The 21,906-nt window shown below is 36.5% G+C and overlaps 5 protein-coding genes and 1 pseudogene across 5 annotated transcripts; 4 read left to right on the forward strand and 2 right to left on the reverse strand.

Moving 5' to 3' along the window:
* LOC18053037 (G-type lectin S-receptor-like serine/threonine-protein kinase RLK1) lies at positions 1 to 2,659 on the forward strand. Its single transcript, XM_006445891.2, has one exon. The coding sequence runs from the start codon at positions 65 to 67 to the stop codon at positions 2,477 to 2,479; it is 2,415 nt and encodes an 804-aa protein (XP_006445954.1). The 5' UTR covers positions 1 to 64; the 3' UTR covers positions 2,480 to 2,659.
* Positions 2,660 to 3,418: 759 nt separating this feature from the next.
* On the forward strand, positions 3,419 to 6,163 carry LOC18053038 (G-type lectin S-receptor-like serine/threonine-protein kinase RLK1). Its single transcript, XM_006445892.2, has one exon. It carries the CDS (start codon positions 3,598 to 3,600, stop codon positions 5,974 to 5,976), a length of 2,379 nt encoding a protein of 792 aa, XP_006445955.1. The 5' UTR covers positions 3,419 to 3,597; the 3' UTR covers positions 5,977 to 6,163.
* A 690-nt stretch (positions 6,164 to 6,853) lies between these two features.
* LOC18053040 lies at positions 6,854 to 12,490 on the reverse strand (annotated as a pseudogene).
* On the forward strand, positions 7,792 to 10,278 carry LOC18053039 (G-type lectin S-receptor-like serine/threonine-protein kinase LECRK3). Its single transcript, XM_006445893.2, has one exon. The coding sequence runs from the start codon at positions 7,855 to 7,857 to the stop codon at positions 10,252 to 10,254; it is 2,400 nt and encodes a 799-aa protein (XP_006445956.1). The 5' UTR covers positions 7,792 to 7,854; the 3' UTR covers positions 10,255 to 10,278.
* A 677-nt stretch (positions 12,491 to 13,167) lies between the features above and the next one.
* On the reverse strand, positions 13,168 to 15,854 carry LOC18053041 (G-type lectin S-receptor-like serine/threonine-protein kinase LECRK2). The gene has a single exon (XM_006445895.2). The coding sequence runs from the start codon at positions 15,693 to 15,695 to the stop codon at positions 13,314 to 13,316; it is 2,382 nt and encodes a 793-aa protein (XP_006445958.1). The 5' UTR covers positions 15,696 to 15,854; the 3' UTR covers positions 13,168 to 13,313.
* Positions 15,855 to 19,416: 3,562 nt separating this feature from the next.
* LOC18053042 lies at positions 19,417 to 21,746 on the forward strand. Its single transcript, XM_006445896.2, has 2 exons — positions 19,417 to 19,839; positions 20,996 to 21,746. Exon 2 carries the CDS (start codon positions 21,044 to 21,046, stop codon positions 21,455 to 21,457), a length of 414 nt encoding a protein of 137 aa, XP_006445959.1. The 5' UTR covers positions 19,417 to 19,839; positions 20,996 to 21,043; the 3' UTR covers positions 21,458 to 21,746.
* The last annotated feature ends 160 nt before the right edge of the window (positions 21,747 to 21,906 follow it).

The raw sequence follows: 21,906 nt of genomic DNA on the forward strand, positions 1-21,906 counted from the left end.
TATTTTAATTCAATTAATCCATCTTGGGTTAATGCATCAACCCTATTGAATTCTAGCTATAGCAATGGCTTTTCCGCTTCTTTTTTCACTTTCATTTCTTCTTCTGCTGCTGCAACCATTTTTAACTTTTGCTCAAACCCGTGGCAACATAACCATTGGAGCCTCTCTTTCTGCCTCACAAAACTCGTCTTCATGGCTTTCTCCTAATGGAGATTTTGCCTTCGGTTTCCACTCACTTGACAGCAACAAAGACCTTTTCTTGCTCTCCATTTGGTATGCTAAAATCCCACAGAAGACTATAGTTTGGTTTGCAAATGGAGATAGTCCTGCAGCTTCAGGAACAAAAGTTGAGCTCACTGCTGATCGAGGCCTTGTGCTCACTAGCCCTCAAGGTCAAGAATTATGGAAATCCGATCCTATTATAGGCACTGTTGCTTATGGCTTGATGAATGATACAGGCAACTTTGTTCTGCTCAGTGACAATACAAATAAGCTATGGGAGAGCTTCAACAATCCCACTGACACCATGCTGCCTTCACAAATATTTGATAATGGACAGTTTCTTTCTTCCAAGCAATCAGATGGCAATTTTTCCAAGGGAAGGTTTCGATTCGAACTGAATTCAGATGGGAATCTTGTGCTTACTACAGTAAACTTGCCTTCTGATTATACTAACGAGCCTTATTATGAAAGCAAGACTAATGGTTCTAGCAATCAGCTTGTGTTCAATCAGTCAGGGTACATGTACATATTGCAAGAGAATGATCGAAGATTTGCTCTAACAAGAAGAGTTGAAACATCGGCTTCCAACTTTTATTACAGATCAACAATCAATTTTGATGGGGTTTTTACTCAGTATCAGCACCCAAAACATTCCACTGGAAATGAAGGCTGGACAGCGTTTTGGTCATTGCCAGATGATATTTGCAAAGCAAGTTTTGTTTCTACTGGCAGTGGCACTTGCGGATTTAACAGTGTTTGCAGACTAAATAATAGAAGGCCAATCTGTGAGTGTCCAAGAGGGTATACTTTGATTGATCCGAATGATCAGTATGGTAGCTGCAAGCCAAACTACACTCAGAGCTGTGTTGATGATGATGAACCCGGTTCTCCCCAAGATTTATATGACTTTGAAGTGATTACGAACACGGATTGGCCTACATCTGATTATCAACTCTTGACTCCTTTCACAGAAGAGGGGTGTAGGCAATCTTGCTTGCATGACTGCATGTGTGCCGTTGCAATTTTTCGAAGTGGAGATATGTGTTGGAAGAAGAAGCTGCCGCTATCAAATGGGCGATTTGATGCCAACCTTAACGGCAAAGCTCTTATCAAAATCAGGAAAGGCAATCTGCCTCCAACAAGTCCTGATTTCCCAAGACCTAACGTAAAGAATAATCAGAAGAAAGATCAAGAGAATTTGATCATTTTGGGATCAGTACTTTTGGGTGGGTCTGTTTTTTTCAATTGCTTGTTGGTTGGAGCTCTTTGTCTTTGCTTTTTCTTTGTTTACAACAAGAAAAACAGTCAAGTTCCTTCTCATGATGGTGTTGTGGAAACAAACTTGCATTGTTTTACTTACAAAGATCTGGAAGCAGCTACAAATGGGTTCAAGGAAGAGCTAGGAAAAGGTGCTTTTGGGGTTGTGTACAAAGGAGCAATTGTTATGGCTTCTATGTATCAGGTTCCAGTTGCAGTAAAGAAATTGCATAGTGTTATCCAAGATGGTGTGAAAGAATTCAAAACAGAAGTAAACGTTATCGGCCAAACTCATCACAAGAATCTTGTTAGACTGCTCGGATTTTGTGATGATGGACTGAATAGGTTGCTGGTATATGAGTTCTTGAGCAACGGTACTTTAGCTAGCTTTCTCTTTGGTGACTTGAAACCTGGATGGAGCCGGAGAACAGACATTGCTTTTGGGATTGCAAGAGGACTTTTGTATCTACATGAAGAATGCAGCACGCAGATTATCCATTGTGATATCAAGCCTCAGAATATCTTGCTTGATGATTACTACAATGCTCGAATTTCAGACTTCGGATTGGCAAAGCTTCTGCTGCTTGATCAGAGCCAAACATATACTGCTATTAGAGGAACAAAAGGGTATGTTGCACCAGAATGGTTTAGGAACATGCCCATCACAGTGAAAGTGGATGTGTACAGCTTTGGTGTTTTACTGCTAGAGATCATTTGCTGCAGAAGAAATGTAGATATGGAAGTGAATGAAGCAGAAGCACTCTTGACAGATTGGGCTTATGACTGTTACTGCGAAGGAATAATAGAAGCTCTGGTGGAATTTGATATAGAGGCTTTGAATGACAAGAAAAAGGTGGCAAGATTTGTGATGGTTGCCATCTGGTGCATTCAAGAAGATCCTTCTCTTCGACCAACAATGAGGAAGGTTACTCAGATGCTTGAAGGGGTCGCTGAAGTGCTTGATCCACCATGTCCATGTCCATTTACTGTTGCCAACTGAAAGCAGCTTAAGGAGTTGCTTTTAATCAGCTGCAACTGATGTTCTAATAATTTAATTTGCTCTGCCTTCCTTTGAATGAGCAAATTGTTTACTCATCGTGTATTATCTAAATTACATTATTGTGCTGTGGTGTTTCTTGTTAGTAATCTAATTCCTGCAGAGAGTTGTCTGTAATTAAATGCAGCATAGTTGTTAAATTATCAGAAATTTGGAGGATTAATCAAAGTTAATTATAATCAGACTTCTCATAATCTGGAGGCTGATAGGTATATCCATCATTGAACTTGCACTTTGATCATAATTTCCAGGCAGAGAAATCAAATTTTGAGGGATGGAATATTGGAGATCAAGGTGTTATGAATTTTAATCTATACCTTACATGTGAACTGAAATCGCTACTTAAAAAAGTAGGAGGGTTGATGAGTAAAAATACTACAAGTGAAAGTTAAAGTCTTTACGGTACATTTTAGCCTCACTAGCTTTAAAGTTAACAACTGAAAAAATACCCCTTATTATACAGCTCATAATCTTTTCCCGTCATGCAAATACCTGGTCAATAAAGTTGACAGCATTTTTTCCCCCTATTTCTGAATGGTAAGACTTGGGTCCACTACCCGTAAGCTGGGTTGATGAAGACTGTTTCAAGTCTTCAAGTCAACTTGGAAAATGTTGTTGGTGCATTTATTTCTTGTTGCTAGTCACCAGCTTGCCTCCCACACCATTCTAAATTCAATATCTGCAGCAACTTCTTCACTGCATTTTTGTAATACACGGTGTTTTGGCCACGGCATATCAAGTCTTGCATGCACATAACCTTCATCAGATTATATCAAATCATCATACAAGACCAAGAAATTTAATAAGTCAATATCACATAGTGATTTTTCTTTTCTTTTTTTTTTAATTAATGGTAACATAATTCGACTGTCCCACCAAATGCGCAAGAACATTAATATGTCCAATTGCAGCGAACGCCTTTGCTTACGCGCTTTGAATATTCAACCCCTTTACATTTTCAATAATCTGTCCACTTTTTATCTTCTCCACATGAAAAATATTATCTGAATAATCCGTTCTTCCAATTTCATGTACTCAAAACAATTTCAGTAATTTCAGTAATGGCTTTTCATCTTCTATCCCTTCTTTTCTTGGTTCTGCTGCCGTGTCTAACAGCCGCACAAAGTAACGGAACCATAAGTATAGGCCAGCAACTCACTGCAGCTGAGAGCACGGAACCATGGCTTTCCCCTTCTAAGGATTTCGCGTTAGGGTTTCACCAACTAGACAGTAAGGATCTCTTCTTGCCTGCCATATGGTATTACAAGATACCGAGTAAAACCATAGTTTGGTATGCATCGGAAGACAATCCTGCGCCAAGAGGATCAAAACTACGGCTGACTGCTAATAGGGGGCTGGTTCTTGAGGACCCCGAAGGCCAGGAGATATGGAAATCTGAAATTAGTACGGGACAAGCAGCTTTTGGTGTTATTTATGATACTGGCAACTTTCTGATCGTAAATACAAATTCTGAGAGGTTATGGCAGAGCTTTGATCATCCTACTGATACCTTGCTTCCTACGCAGACAATGGAACGGGGTGGGGTCGTATCTTCCAGACGAAAGGAGACTGATTTCTCTCGAGGAAGGTTCCAATTCCGTCAATTGGAGGATGGAAATGCAGTGCTTAATACCATAAACTTGGAAAGCGGCTTTGCATATGATGCCTATTTTTGGAGTAACACGTTTGATACTAACAGATCGAATGCTGGTTATCGAGTAGTCTTCAATGAGTCAGGCCAATTGTATGTTTTGAGAGAAAATAAACAGAGAGCCAGTCTTGTACCAGAAACAGTCTCAGCAAAAGAAAATTACCTCAGAGCAACTCTAAACTTTGATGGTGTTTTTATCTTCTACTCTCACCCCAAGAATAATAGCACCGGAGACGCTATCTGGTCAGTCAGTGATGTCTTGCCGGAGAATATTTGCATTAACAATGATATCCGTAAAGGATTAGGCAGTGGAATCTGTGGATTTAACAGCATCTGCAGTATCAGTGGAGCCAAAAGACCAATCTGCCAATGCCCAAAAGGGTTTTCTTTACTTGATCCAGATGATGTCTACGGAAGCTGCAAACCGGAATTCATTCTAGGCTGTGAAGAAGATGGGAAGAAATCTGGAGAAGATCTATATTATATTGAAGAGCTAAGGAACACTGATTGGCCAACATCTGATTATGAACAGATCAGTCCTTATAGTAAAGATGAATGTGTGTCATCTTGCTTAAAGGACTGTCAATGTTCTGCTGCGGTATTGAGAGATGACACCTGCTGGAAGAAGAAACTACCTCTCTCCTATGGGAAAACGGACACGGATGAGACAGGGACAACTTTCATCAAAATTAGGAAAGTCCCTTCTGGAGGAAAGAAGAAAGTGGATGTATTAATCCCGGTTGTATCTGTACTCTTCGGCAGCTCTGCATTAATCAACTTGCTATTAGTCAGCGCATGTTGTCTAGGTTTCCTAGTTGTTAATCGCAAAAAGTTCACGAGGCCTCACCAAGAGGATCAAGGTGTCTCATATATGAATTTGCGCTGCTTTACTTATAAGGAGCTTGTAGAAGTCACTCGTGGATTCAATGAAGAACTCGGAAGAGGAGCCTTTGGCACTGTTTATAAAGGGTTTGTGAATATGGGTTCTAGCAATCATGTTGCGGTGAAGAAGTTAAATAGTGTATTCCAAGACAGTGAAAAAGAATTCAAAGCTGAAGTGAATGGAATCGGTCAGACACATCATAAGAATCTGGTTAGACTTCTTGGGTACTGTGACGAGGGACAAAATCGACTTCTAGTGTATGAGTTCATGAGCAATGGCGCCTTGGCTAGTTTCCTCTTTGGAGACTCAAAGCCGAATTGGAAACTGAGGACCGAAATTGCCATGGGAATCGCTAGAGGTCTCTTTTATCTTCATGAGGAGTGCTGCACCCAGATCATCCATTGTGATATAAAGCCTCAAAACATACTTCTTGATGATCATTACAACGCCCGGATATCTGATTTTGGATTGGCAAAGCTTTTGACCCTGGATCAGAGCCATACCAATACCGCTATCAGGGGAACTAAAGGATATGTTGCACCCGAATGGTTCAGGAATATGCCGATCACTGTAAAGGTTGATGTGTACAGTTATGGTGTGCTGCTTCTAGAAATCATTTGCCTGCGAAGAAATATAGATAACGAAATCAGCAAAGTGGATAAAGCTATTCTAACCGATTGGGCTTATGACCGCTATCAGGAAAGAACACTCGAAGCTCTCGTTGAAAATGACTTAGAGGCCATGAACAACATGAATATGCTGCACAGGTTTGTGATGGTTGCCTTTTGGTGCATTCAAGAAGACCCGTCTCATCGGCCCACCATGAGGAGGGTTACACAAATGCTTGAAGGAGTTGTTGAAGTACCAATTCCCCCATGTCCATGGACCCTAAACATTACAAGTTGAAGGGAGAAAGACTTGCAATTGCTTAGTACTAATGTTTTCTGTGCATAACATCTACCTACAGATGAATAATCTGCTATTAGTATCATATTTTCTTCAGTTCAAGCGAAGAATTTCAGCCGTCGTTATGTGTACTAAGTAGTAAAAGAGTTCAGTGAATAATGTAATATAGTTTAGATGTTTCTCAAAATTTACCGTATTGACTTAGTTTTTAATTAAAGATATGCCTCTGGTTCCAATTGAAATTATGTAGAATTCTAAGTGAGAAGTCACGTGTTCAGAAAATCTGATCAATAGCAAACTATGTCGTGTTGTCTATAAATGCTATTGATAGTGGAATGGAGAGTACCAACTTACTGGTTAAATGTGGTCAAGATGCTTGGATAATTTGAACAAACTGTTTTAATTTTGAAAGAATAATGTGAAAAGAAATATTATGCTCCACTGGCACATTGATAATATATGAGTGTCATTGATACTATCTTTCTGCAAATATCACTGTGTTCAGCAAGGATATCAAATAGCATTATGGTGTTGCTAAAGGAATTATAAAAAATGTAAAGCATCACCTATAGGAAACAATGTGAATCTGCTAAACAGTTAAATTGATTATTCTTTAAAATGCCCTAAGATAAAATGTTTTTTCTAATTAAATATTTTGCAAATTATCTGATCCGAAGAAATACTCGAGTTCTTGTTATACTGTTAAATATCTGATGAATTCCATGTTCTATTTTGTGTTAGATTGTTAAGAAACATCTATTTCTGTTCAACTAAAGATATCTCCTGTTCAAGATTTTGTAGCCCTTAATTCCAACTTCAAAATTATTTTCTTGCCCTTTATTCCAACTTTGAAACTTATATGAAGGAAAGCCGTTTTTTTCCCTTTGTTTCAAACTGCAACATAATTCACTGTACCTGTGGAGTTTGAGAGATCAACATAGCATTTGATTCCTTTGCATGACCGGCAGAACGTAATACATACTACAAGTAAAACACGGGTCAACCTTACATAGCTGTGACTAAAAACATCGTGATACAGAGAAATTAGGATGCCTTCATATTCACGCAAAAAGACTTGTAAAAGTTGGGAAAAAGACTTAGACCAATAATTCCAGGAAAAGCAAGCTCTTAGTCTCAAAGCCAACAATCACCTCACAGTGCTCGCATAGTCGTATGCATCACATTGAATTCCAAGGAAAATGAAACTGCTTGACTGGAAAAGTATGCAATATTTACTACATTACCCACGCTTAGTCTTTGTCAAACTCTGTTGCCCGTCCCATCTGTATGCTCTGTCTTGTGATGCAACTGAGTATACTTCAGATCCCTTCCAAAGATCTGCAAAGAACTAAGCAGCAAAAGAACCAAATGATGAGAATGTTAAATTTTGGAAACATGCTAAAGCAAATGAGATTAATATCATGCATTAGCCCTGGAAAAACAGACACGATGCCTAGAGGACTCCATTCTAGTATTCCCTTTAACATGACCAAGGAAACACATGAAACCCTATTCACATGGACAATATCATGATGCAAAATATATGTTAAGATGATTAGCAGATAGTGGAAAGGAATTAGCTAATTACCAAATAATCATAGTTATTGACTAGACAGTCTGAAGTTACCATTCATATCATATGACTACCAATAAGTAAATCAAGACTTTCTAACAAAGTCAATGAAAGAAAGATTCTGTCATGTTTCCATTAGTTCCAAAATAAAAATCATAAAAAAACTTGCAAAGAAAGTCATGACCACCTTATAGATCACGAGAAAGACTAAAGCATCTTACTTTTCTGTTACCTGTGGAACATTACTGGTGATAATTCAAGTTATCCTTCTGCTTTACATCTGAAGAAGGAATCTCTTTCACACGATGGCCTCTTTCCTAGAACATCATCTCTGGTTCTCGCTTCTTCTACTGATGCCAATTTCCGCCACCGCTCAAAATGTATCTAGAGGTGAATCCCTGATGGCAGGGGATCATATGTCATCTTGGAAATCAACATCTGGTGAATTTGCATTTGGTTTCCAGCGCATAGAAAATGGGAACTACTTGCTCACCATCTATTTCAACAAAATACCTGAAAGAACCATCATCTGGTCAGCCAATGGAAAAACTCCAGTGCAAAGAGGGTCCAAAGTTCAGCTCACTGTAGATGGTCGATTAGTGCTCACTGACCTAACAGGCAAAGAGGTGTGGAATCCTGATACAGCTGGTGCTGCTGTTGCCTATGCATCCATGCTTGATAGTGGTAACTTTGTATTGGCAGGCCCAGACTCTTTTCCTTTGTGGGAGAGCTTTGATCACCCAACTGACACATTATTACCCACTCAGATTCTGAATCCACGGAACAAACTTTCAGCTCGTTACTCTGACAAAAATTATTCGACTGGAAGATATGAGCTAGCCATGCAATCTGACGGTAACCTAGTGTTGTACACCACAGCTTTTCCCTTCGAATCAGCTAATTCAGTTTATTGGTCCACCCAACCTGTTGGCAGCAGCTTGCAGGTGGAATTCAACCGATCTGGCAACATCTACCTTACTGCAAAGAACAGAAGCATAATTTATATGCTATCATCGAGTGCTTCTTCAATGCAAGACTTGTACCAAAGGGTAACTCTTGAATTTGATGGATTTCTCAGGCATTATGTATACCCAAAGAGCTCCAGTTCAAACAATAAAAGCTGGAGCATGCATTGGTCCACTCCATTGTTCAATAGTCCAAATGATTGCATGATTACAGATGAAACTGGCAGCGGAGCATGTGATTGTGGGTTCAATAGCTACTGCAGTCTGGGAAATGATCAGAGACCAACTTGCCTGTGCCCACAAGGTTACGTACCTTTGGATCGTAATGACTTGACAAAGGGATGCAAACAGAGTTTTCTATCACAAAGCTGTGATGATCCAAACCAAGAGGTAGATCTTTATGACTTGGTGGAGATGGAATACACAGATTGGCCTCATTTCGATTATGAACACCATCAAGGGGTAAGATTGCAGTGGTGCAGGGAGGCTTGCATGAGGGATTGTTTTTGCACGGTTGCCATTTTCAGAAATGGAGAATGTTGGAAGAAGAAAAATCCTCTTTCCAATGGAAGAATGGCTCCCGACATTGAAGGAAAAGCTCTGATCAAGATAAGGAGAGGCAATTCTACATTGAAGCCTGAAGATACAGATTCAAAGAAGAAAGTTCATTCAACTTCGGTTTTTGTTGTATCTGTGCTACTATGTAGCTCTGTGTTTCTCAACTTTCTTCTACAGCTTGGAACCTTTCTTCTTGTTTTTATCTTTGGTTACCATAAAACTAAGATGGATCAAACAGGCCCAGTTATGCCAAGCACAAACCTGCAAATCTTCAGCTACAAGGAGTTAGAAAAGGCAACCCAAGGGTTCAAGGACGAACTGGGCAGGGGAGCCTTTGCAACGGTGTATAAAGGAGTTCTAGCATATGAAAACAAAATTTGTGTTGCAGTGAAGAAGTTGGACAACATGGTTAGTGGAGGAGACAAGGAATTCAGAACAGAAGTTAATGCAATTGGCCAGACAAATCACAGGAATTTAGTCAAACTTCTAGGATTTTGCAATGAGGATCAACATCGTCTTCTTGTTTATGAATTCATAAGCAATGGCTCCTTAGCAGGCTTTCTATTCAAAAATCCCAAGCCTAGTTGGTACCGAAGAATGCAAATTGCTTTTGGAATTGCAAGAGGACTCTTTTACTTGCATGAGGAATGCACCACTCAGATCATTCATTGTGATATCAAGCCTCAAAATATACTCCTAGATGACTCTTTCACAGCAAGAATTTCAGATTTTGGGTTGGCCAAAATATTGAAAGCAGACCAAACTAGAACTACCACTGCAATCAGGGGAACCAGAGGATATGTAGCCCCTGAATGGTTCAAGAGCCTGCCTATTACAATGAAGGTAGACATTTACAGCTTTGGTGTTATGTTGCTAGAGCTCATTTGCTGCAGAAAGAAATTTGAACAAAATGTAGAGAATGAAAACCAAATGATACTTGTTGACTGGGCATACGATTGCTATATAGATGAAAAACTACACCTCTTAGTGGAGAATGACGAGGAGGCACTGCATGATATGATGAGGCTCAAGAAGTACGTGATGATTGCAATCTGGTGCATTCAAGATGATCCCTCGCTAAGACCTACGATGAAGAAAGTGACTCTAATGCTCGAAGGAGTCGTGGAGGTTCCAATTCCTCCAGATCCATCCTCATTTATCAGCTCTATCCAGCCTATTTGACACTCGTATCAACAGTAAGTGCTCACTAGTAGGCTCTTGGTAATGAGAACGGATACTTTGGCTGTTCTGCAACTGTTTTATAATATTAAGCTATGAAATGATTCAGAGAATAAATATTTAAATCTGCTCCATTTTTTTCTTTTTCAACCACTCCGGCAAAGATTTCCTAAATCAAATATGATCTCAATTTAATTCAGAAATTTGTCACGGTTTAAATTCAACCAAATTAACAAAATCTCAGACAGAGAACTTACTGATACACGTTTACTCATCTTTTATTATTCTTAAACTATACATCTAATTTCAGGAATATGACAATTAAGTGAAGCAGCAGCAAATAATTCAAGAACAAAAAAAAAAAAAAAAAGTAGCATACAAGGACCCAACTCAAAATAAACAAATGTACAAGAGCTTCACTGGAACAATATGCAAAACGTATTATCCTATTATCAAATTTGATAGGGTAATTGGGGTGACATCGAATCCTGAAATCATAATTTATATCTTATGAAAGTATATACCTGCTTTGCTTTCATTTTGAACTTCCTTTTCAACAAACTCATTCCTCTTCTCAACCCTACTAAAACCTGGCTGCTTATGGACATTCTTCTCCTTCATAATCTTCCTTAAATTTTCAGCCTCATGCCATTCTCCATCAGCAGCACAAATATTTGACAACATAACAAAACCATCTAGCTTTCTCAAGTCCATTTCGAAAAATTCCTCACCCATAGTTACAGCTAAATCTCTTCTTCCATGGATATTACATCCATTGAGGAAAGCTCCAGCCATTGAATTAGTGACATACATTGGCACCTGTCTCAACAAGTCATAAGCCTCTACCATCCTCCCAGAACGGCACAACATATCAACAACACAAGCATAATGCTCTTTACTAATTTTGACTCCATACCTCTCTTTCATGGATCTAAAAATCTCCAAACCTTTCTCTACTAAACCACCATGGCTGCATGCAGAAAGAACAGAAATGAGTGTGACTTCATTCGCCCGCTTCCCTTCTTCCAGCATTCTCTCAAAAAGCTCAATTGAGGAATCAACCATCCCATGCTTCCCATAACACCCAATCATGGCATTCCAGAAAGCCACATTCTTAATACGAGTTATCTCAAACAAAGTCCTTGCATCTTTCAAACTGCCACATTTTGAGTACATGTCAATTAGAGCACTGCCAGTAAATACATCAATGTGAAGCCCCATCCTACAAACCAATGCATGAATTTCTCTACCTCTTTGAATCGAACCTGTTAACCCACCAGCCTGAAGAACTCCTGTTACAGTCACATTATTAGGCTTTATCCCCGAAACTAACATGCCCTTAAACAACTTCAAAGCTTCATTTTCCCGTTTGCTTTGAGCAAACCCAGAAATCATAGCATTCCAAGTGACCAAATCAGGAACAAAGCCTTCTGCAGTCATTCTAGAGAAGAATGCAAAAGCTCCATTGCTATCACCTCTCCTAGCATAACTAGCAATTATTGCATTATATGTGAATTGATTCGGTTCTAAGCCTTCCAACTTCATTCTTTCAAACAAAACTACAGCTTCATCAACTTTGCTTACGTTACAATACCCAGAAATCATTGAAGTCCAAGAAACTACATCTCTCTCAAACATTCCATGAAACACTCTACGTGCAGAACAGAGAAGTCCGCATTTACTATACATATCTATCAATGCATTGCCCACAGATACATCATTTTCAAAACCCATTTGGGTCGCCACAGCATGAACTTGTTTTCCTTTATTTATATCAAGCAAACCAACACAAGCTTTTAACACTATTGAAAATGTAAATTTATTGCAACGATATATAAACTCTCGCATTAAAGAAAAGTACCCAATTGCTTCTTGGAAATTCCCAGTAAAAGCTGAGGCCATAACCATCCAGTTCAGCATAAAAACATTCGGGTTAGGAATTTTATCGAACACCAAACGTGCAGAATTCACATCCCCACAACCCGCATACACACCCACTAGCTTTGATTTCAATGAAAGTATGTTCAAATCATTAGTGCACAACAACGCATGTACTTGCTTGCCTTGTCTCAAAGCCTTGGATTTCAGGCATTTGCGGAGCAAGCAATCCAAGTAGTTTACAGATAAGTTATTTATCGGGAAAATTAATCTATTCATTATTCAATGCAACACTCCGCTCATAATTTTGATTTGTCTGTTCGTTTCTGAAATCTTTGTGCTTTATGCAGCTTTGCCCATTTCAAAAATTCTTTTTTTTTTTTTGGACTTTTTTTTTTTAAATATACGTTACAAATATAAACCGCTGACTGAATGGTTTTCAAGTTCACGTTTTTAACTGGTCATACGAGTAGTTAACCTGTGGGCCTGACACTAAGGCCTGATCGATTTTCAAAGAGTTATATTTAACTGACCATCCGAAAAATTAAAGAAAATGATTTGGGCTTTACTTAATTAAGATATTATTTGTTAATTAAAGCTATTCTTCGAATATCCGAGAATCACTTTATCTCATTCTTGATTAAATATCTATTCGTTTGATATTACTCTTATTGAACTCTTACCAATTAAAATTTGAAATTAGGACAAATTCTTGTTTAAAATTGATGTGTACCATTTTCTTCTCTTTCCAAATGAAATGCTTTTTCCAAAAGCTGTGTTGATGAAAGTCCAATATTTGTCCTAACTCTGCTAAAGGGGATTTTCAAGTCCTTATCATTGAGGCATGCTTTGACTAATGCAAAAGAATAATGATAAATACTGCCAAAAGCGCTTTTTTTCTTTTTCCTCATTGATTTGACGATGAGTGTGAACTGAACCCTATTGTTATTTTAATACATTTCACTCTCTTGCCAACAGGATTGAGCTCCATAGTCAACATTTTTCGGAAGACTTGGCATTAAAAAAGTTCATGAAATCTGGATGCTTTGACTTGGCCTTTTATTAAAATTTGATTCAAACGCACAACATAGCTTGCCTTCTCTGGCTCATTGGATAGAAACTTTAGTGACAATTGAACATGCATAGTGGCTTTTAAGAACTCTTAAGCTAAACAGCAAAAGATTTTATATTGAACTGATAAATGAAGCTGGATCTGGAGGAATCGAGACATCCACAGCTCCTTCTATCATTTGAGTGACTTTCTTCATCGCAGGTCTCAGTGATGGATCCTCTTGAATGCACCAAATTGCAATCATCACAAATTTTTCAACTCTCTTTATGTCATCCATTGCTTCCTCATCATTCTCCACTAACACGTCTAGTTTCCTCTCTCTGAAGCAATCACATGCCCAGTCCGCGAGTATCATTTGACATTCTTCCGTTGCATCAACCTCAAAGTTCTTTCTGCAGCAGACAAGCTCGAGCAGCAGAATTCCGAAGCTGTAAACATCTACTTTGGCAGTTATAGGCAGGTTTTTGAACCATTCAGGGGCAACATACCCTTTGGTTCCCCTTATGGCAGTTGTTGTTTGAGTCTGGTCTGTCTTCAGAAGCTTGGCCAATCCGAAATCGGAAATTCTTGCGTTGAAAGTATCGTCTAGAAGGATATTCTGAGGCTTGATATCACAATGTATGATCTGAGATTTGCACTCTTCATGCAAGTAAAACAGGCCTCTCGCGGTTCCGAAAGCAATCTGCATTCTTTTGTACCAATTAGGCCTTCTTGACTTTCTGAACAGGAAGTCTGCTAAGGAGCCATTGCTCATGTACTCGTATACGAGTAGGCGGTGTTCTCCTTCGTTGCAAAATCCCAGCAGCTGGACTAAATTCTTGTGATTTGTTCGGCAAATTGCACTGATTTCTGCTTTGAACTCTTGCTCACCTTCATTCACTGCCTTGTATAACTTCTTGACAGCAACTGGTTTTTCATTCTCGGTAGTTAAAACCCCTTTATAGACTTTTCCAAAAGCACCCTCTCCAAGCTCTTCCTTGAATCCTCCAGTAATTACCTCCAGCTCTTTGTAAGTGAAATCCTGCAGGTTCATTTCCGGCACGCCTTTTTCTGACTCAACTGTTTTCTGCTTCTTTTGATTCCGGCGTTGAAAGAAAATGAAGGTCACTAGGAGATGCAGAAAGATAGAGCCACCAAGTGTTGCGGATAAAATGTAGATCAATGTTGAATTTTCCTTTTTTTTTGAGCCTGATCCTGCAGATGCATCGGAGTAATCTTTCCTTACTTTTACCAAGGCTTTGCCTCCCACGGTGGGATCAATCCTCCCGTTTGAGAGAGGAGCTCTCTTCTTCCAACACTCTCCCTCTCGGAAAATGGCAACGGCACAAAAACAGTCACTCAAGCAAGCCTCTCTACACCAATCCTCATCCACTGATGTAAAATGTTCATAGTCATTAAGGGGCCAGTCTGTATTAGACATGTCTCTGAATTCAAAAAGATCCATCTCTTCTACTGCTCTATCACAGCTTTGCGGGACAAAATTCTCTTTGCATCCCTTCATCACATCATCTGGATCAAAGAAAGTGTAACCGGGAGGGCATTGGCACAACTTTCTCTGATCATCTCCCAGGCTGCAGAAGCTATTGAACCCGCAAGCTCCACTGCCTGTGTCCGCTCTAATTCTCAAGCAGATATTTGATGGTATAAATGACAAAAAAGACCAAGCCTTAGGCCATCTCCCACCAGTGGAAGCAGAGCTTTTCGGGTAGATGTAGTGCCTGAAAACTCCATCGGGATCAACAACTGCCCTCTGGTAGAAATCTTGAGCCGTTACGTTATTTGATGTCACTGCGTTAAGTATGCTTCCGTTCCTCGCTGTAAGGTATATAAAGCCAGACTGGTTGAAGACCACTTGATAGCCACTGCCTATAGAAGTTTGAGTTGACCAGTAAGGAGCATTAGCGCCATCAAATGGATAAGTTGTGGTGTAGAGGAGAAGATTCCCATCTGTTTGCAAGTCAAACATGAATCTTCCGGATGAGTAATTCGTCTCCGTGAGACGAGCGATAACTTTGGTACCTTGACTCATTACCTGTGTCGGTAAAAGGGTGTCTGTTGGATCATCAAAACTGTCCCACATAGTGGAAGAATCCTGGCTTGCCAGCACCAAGTTGCCAGTATCAAGCATGGCTGCATAGGCTGCTCCAGTGCTTGGAGGTTCCCTCCATATCTCCTTGCCAGATGAATCTCTCAGAATCAACTGCCCATCTCCAGTAAGCTCAACTTTTGATCCTCTTTGCACAAGATTATCTCTATTTGCTGACCATACAATTGTTCTTTCAGGGATTTTGTTGAACCATATAGCTAATAGAAAGCCCTGGTCGCCAACCTGTCGGAAGCCAAACGCAAAGTCCCCAGACTGCGAAATCCAAGAAGCCGCGGGATTATCATTTGATGCTGTGAGTGATGAACCCAATGATATGTTACTAGACGATTGAGCAGCTGCGGAAATTGGTAGCAACAGAGGTATTAGGAAAAATAAAAGACTCTGCATATTTCCAAGGTTTATTTTCCTGACAGGGAAGGAATCAAAAGACCTATAGAGCAATTAATTTGCACGGATGATCAATTCTTATAAGTCACTATTAAATTATTAATGCAATTGACTTCATTTCATTGGACTTTCTTACATTAGAGTCTGATTATTCCTCTGCCGGCCTGAATAAAAAATAAAATAAAGAAAGATGACTTGGGAACCGCGTTATCACATGAATCTTTGCAGAAATTATGTAGTAACTGCTAGTGACAGCCACTTCATTGTTTTCTTTTGTAGAGTTTGAGTTTTCTTATTACTTGTCATGATTTTGAATATTTACTTTGTTTCCTCTTGAGCATACGCTAGAGAGTTCAGAAATTCAGTCATTAAATTAATTAGCTTTGCCTTCTTTTCTTCACCTGGATTTACTGAGACAAACCGACAAAAAGTGCATGAAGACTTTGTCAAACAAAATGATACTTGTTGACAGCTAGGCCAGACCAGAAAAACTAAAAAGTGATTTATAATTGCACTTTATTGTTTTTATTGTTGTTGTTTTGATTTTTGAAGTTTTGATATTACAGTATAAATTTTTTATTATTATACAGCGACAAATCAACAAATCTTACGAAAAAAAAAACATTTGATCAAATGGATAATAATATTTTATGATGACAAATGTTAGTTAGGGTCAGTTTCTTGTTTTTAAATAATTGTTGTTAATTATACTGTAAAAATAATTAATTATAAAAAAATTAGTTAAATATTTGATAAAATTTATTTCTAAAAGTGTTATGAGTTTTAGAAGAAGTTGTATGTATTTAATAAATTTTACTGTTAAACTGTTTTAAAAATATGAATGACTGAGTTAAATGAATAAAATTTATTTACATATTTATAAATATGTATATAAAATATTTTAATTATGCATGTATAATAATTCGTAACTAGAATAAATATTTACATTATTAATTTTTTTTTTTTTTGTTATCTCAATATAGTTGGTAATAATAATAATCTTTTTAAAAATAATGATCTTATTTCTTAATTAATAAGGATAATTGTGGATTCTTAAAATATACATGAGGTTATATATGAAATTATGTTAAATATAAAAATTATTCTCAAAATCAGATTTTGAAAAGCTACTATTTTCCTGCTTTTCAAAATCTGCTGTAAGATAGAGTGATTTTGTAAGAAGTAATTTTTAAAGAAAATTAGCAGATACCAATATTGGTTTTTATTTTTTTAAAATTATTTTTAAATCTTTTAAAAACAATATTAGAGAGGCTTTTAATTCCTTAAAGTTTAAAAAAATTAAATTTAAAATAATTGTACTTGGACTTGATATTCTCAAACTTGATCTTGGCCCATTACTAATTGGGCTTGGCCTAAAGAATGATAATAGTAGTAAAAGATAAATGTAATTGAAACCATCCTTGTTTTTTTTTTTTTTTTTCAAAAATGATTGCTTACAAAATTGGGATACAAAAGTAAAGAGGGTCCTGTGTTTATTATAATCTTTGTCTATTGTAAGGAATAATTAGAAAGAAAGGAATTAAAGAGAGTCAAAAAAGGCTCCAACAACCAAGCTTCTTAATTAATAGAAACATTTATACAGTTGAAATTTGAAGCTGTGGCTAAAAGCACCACACATTTATTGTAACACTTCTATTTTTATCTTATTTTTAAAATTTCATGTCGTTATGTTGAGACTCAAGTTGTAAATTAAAAAAGAAATTAAATGTTTAGTGAATTTATAATAACAAGGTAAATTTAGCTTTATTCGGTGCAGAATATTAGGGCAAGCCAATGCAGAGTTACGAGAAAGTCAATATGTTGAACTGGAATCCTCCCATGATTTTATGATATAAAACTGGCAACCTGCACCGTTTTTTCAAAACTCAAAAGCAAATGCATGCATACATCGAATTTTGAACAAAATGTGAATTTGACAAAATTTCATGGTTGGATTCTTGTCCATACAGAAATTTTCTGTTGATTATTAAAGTCTTGTCATTTTGTTTAAAGAGAAATTACTATTTTTTTTACTCTGTAGATAGTAAATGACCAAAAATATTACAGTACTTTAAAAATTTTAATTTTTAAATTTGAAATTTTTAAAAATATTCTTTTTAAATTGAATTAATTAAGATCCTCCTTTTTTTTTCTCTCTCGTTTTTCCTCTCCTTGCCTTCATAATCTAGTGAAAAATGTTAGTTTAATTATAAATAATGTGAAAATAAATAAATTCAAAATTTAATCTTAGTCACTCATTCGACGAAAAAAGTAAGAAAGAAAAAAAGAACAAGAAGATGGTTCTTTTCCTTTTAAATCTTACCTTAGTGAAGTTGAAACTCGTTAGTGAATTTTAACTAAAAGACAATTTTGCTTTTGTAATGTAATTTAACATTATAATGTAGAATTTTTTTCAATAAAGGTTAAAGAGGACATAAGATGTTGGATTTGAGCAAGGTTAGAAACAAAAATCGTACAAATGTTTTATCAAATTCTATCATTGGAGGCCTTACCTTAAAAAGCTATTTGAATGTTTAAAAAAAAAAAAACTTCAAACATATTTTTGAGAGGTACTAAGTATACTAAAAACTTGAAACGTGTAACAACAATTTTATGATCCTTAACCAAAAAAAAAAAGAAAAAAGAAATCTTAACAAATATTAATTACCATTATTTTTAATTCCGATAATTTTATTGTCTTTTTTTTTTTTGTTAAAATAAAGTGAAAGGTAGATTTGAAATTTGGTATCACCTAAACAAAAAGCTAATGTTACTTATTATCAGAAAAAGGGAAAAGAAAAAGAAAAAGGGCGTGAGTGCTAAAGAGTAATGAAGAAGTCAAAATGAGGAAGAGATGGAAGAAGAAAAATTATTAATTTGGTAGATAAGGGCAGGTATAATGCTTTCTATTTCTCTCCCCAAAACCAACCAAATCTTCTTTATCATTTTATTTTCACCACTTTATTCCTTACCATTCAAAAAGTAAAAATGTTATCCATTTCTAACATTTTATCTTATAAGAAACAAATGATATATCATATGTTTATGCAAATATGTTTTATAAGGGTTCAACTATGGTATGATACCTTAAGAATATCGTTAAATAATCTAAAATCAATTAGAATCACTAATATTTATTCATCCATGCAACATAAGACCGGGTACCACGAGGTACAATAGTCACCAACGTATTTATGATTACAAGTCCTTAAGCCTAATTTTTTTTAAAGCAACATAAACTAAAAATAAAAAGAAACGTTAAAAGTTCAAAAACAATAGAAAATCGTCACCACATATATAATTAAGTTTCTAATAAAAAAATATTATTAATATTGATTTCGAATGACCACAGCTCAAAAATCTGTTGTAATGAAAGAGATGTCATTTATCCTATTTATCATAGAGAAATTTAGCCATAAAAATTTAAATTATAAAACTTCTATTATGCAGAAATAAGATTTTGTTTTTAATTGATTTTTGATACAAAATTATTTAGTCCATTAAAATTTGAAAAACAAACATTTGAAGATTTAGTAGAAGTTTGTACTTTCTTATGTTGAAGACGTTGGAAATCATGTCAAGTACATGAAAATCTTAAAGTATGCAACTACTACTACAGGGCATCTTCTTACTGTTACTGAGACTATTCATTTTACCAAAATAACCTTGTACTTCAATTTTCTTACATAAATTTCAGTAATACTAGTACCCAACACACACAGGGACTACTGCATAGCCAATCCACAAATATCTCTTCCATTCACAGCTCCTCTCTTTCCTTTGCGTTCTCTATCTCTCTCACTTTCTCTTTCATTTTGTTTTATTTTTGGCTCATGTCTTGAAGGGGCCACCCACAACTGTTAAAAACTTTTGCATGTCAGTACCTAAATTCTTTTGAATCTCTATGTTTCTTGATCTGGGTATCAATTGTTTTTGCTTTGGATCATAGTTGAAGTCGTTCAAATATTCTTTTTCCTTTATTTTTTTCTCTTTTTTTTTTTGTCAAGTTTTGTCCTTTACCAATCCTCTAACAGATAAAACACCATCTGGGTTTTGGTTCTTTTTGAGTTTCTTTGCTTGCTTTAACAGATTCAAAGTAATGGGTTTCTTGTTGATGATGCAAATACACTTTGTTTCATATCAGGTTAGTTTTTTAATGGCCTTTCATTTTTTTCTCTTACATGTCATATCCCATTATTTGTTTGTTTTAGCTGTAACAGGTGTTTTATTGGATTATGGATTGATTTCTTATTGTAAAATTTGTGTATTAGCTGAAGTTGTCAGTCCTATTGAGTTCGTCTGTTGAAAGAAAAAAAAAATTGTTTTAAGTGCTGTTGTTTGGATCTTGTTTTCATATATGAAAAAACGAATTTTTGTTTTGAAATTTTATGTTACTTCAATTTTTTTAGAAGTGTTTGATTCTCCTTATGTCATGATTGCTTCTGTTCTTATTGCCTTTTTCCCCTAATTGGATTTTTTATAAAGCAAGTTACTTTGCCTTGGGATTTGACTTTTGTCTTGATTGATATTGCTGTGTTCTCAAGTCTCAACTATAGAGATTATTAAACTTATATAAAGTTCAGTACTTTGGATGTGTAGGTTCTGGTTTGTGTTAGTCTGTTCATTGATTGTATGTGGGCATGTTATTTATTCAATCCCCTTGTCTGGTTTGATTTGGGAATGCAGGAAAAAAAGGGTAAAGAAATCAAATTTCTCTTATGATTTTGAAGTTAGTTCAATTGAATGAAATTTAAAGTGCTTATAATTTCTTTTCTTTGTTTCCTCTTGCAATCTGTCGTAGGTGAAAAATATGATTTGTCCTTAAGTTCTTCTTCTGGGTTACTGTTAAAATGAAATCGCCTTAGCATGCATCCAAAGTCTATAATGGGGTCTTTGTTTGATGAGAAAAGAGTAAGAAAAATGTCTCCATGCCATTCTTTCTTGCAAGTGCGGTGGAGTGCTACATGTTGTCATCTTCTGCCATGACTGTTTTTGTTTCTGGAACATAACACATGGTTTTCTGATTACTCTTTGGTTTATTAATGCTTCTGAATTGTATTTGATCTGCTACGGTGTTTCTTTTCATACTTGAGTATATGTCTCTTTTGGTTCTTTCTATCTAATCTAAGATGTGATGGATGGATTCATTTTGGTTTTCAAGCCCAAAATCACCACTACTCTTGCTCATCAATACTACCTTAGCATATATTTGCCGGAATTTAATGTTTGAAGACTGAAGTAACGGAAACTGCTATTGTTTGTTTAACCAACTCATTTTCCTGTACTTTCTTCTTTGGCAGAGAGAATCTCTGTTTGTATGAGTATTTTTTCAGTTAAGCATTAAGACTATGGGCAGAGGCAGAGGAAAGGGAAAGAAGTTGACTGTTAGCAATCACGATGATGCTGGAAGTGGCGAAGAAGAGAAAATTCCTGCGCAGAAGAGAAGGGGGAGGCCACAAAAACCACTAAAGGATGATATTGATGGCGAAGAAGCTGAAAAAATAGAAGAGGAAGATGCTGAAAATGGAAAAGCCGGTACACCAAGCAAAGACGTCAAAAGTCCTACCGCATCAGAGAATGGAAAAAAGAGGAAGCGTAACTTACAAGTTAAAGAGAAGCCTGTTTCAGTCAAAGAGGAAAATGGTAATGGAACCAGATCAAGCACTGATGACTCGACCAAGTCAAATGGGTTCCGGCATAATGGGAGTAGGAGGAAAAATAAACCTCGTCGGGCAGCTGAAGCTGTTGTTGAATGCAAGTAAGGTTATCGATGGCTATTGCAATGGGTCTCATCTTTTTCCCGTTGCCCGATAAATGACAAAATAGGAAGTGAGGCCAAGTAAATCGCTAGTTTCATTTTTCTTTCATTCTGTTTCTTTCTAATTTTTTGCAAGTCTCTACCTTCAATTTGTTTTTGAATTCATGTGGGAGTTTTTGAGCTGATTCTGCTGGTTGTAATTTTTGTTAATGATAAGATTTTATATCACCATCTGTTCCTTGTATTATATTATTTTGAATGACATGCATAAGCTGCTACTTATTTTTCCACCATATCTCAGTATTATCTTCTTTGATTATAACCTCGTAAGGCGTGAATGAAATGAGAAGTTTTTACCTAATGAACTCTATTTACATTCTTGATGATTATGAGCTTTTGGTTAGCGATGATGAATATTTGCTTGGGTTTCTCTAAAGTCTAGACCTCTGAATT

This window comes from Citrus clementina, unplaced genomic scaffold (genome assembly GCF_000493195.1).
Source record: "Citrus clementina cultivar Clemenules unplaced genomic scaffold, Citrus_clementina_v1.0 scaffold_2, whole genome shotgun sequence".
NCBI lineage: Eukaryota > Viridiplantae > Streptophyta > Magnoliopsida > Sapindales > Rutaceae > Citrus > Citrus x clementina.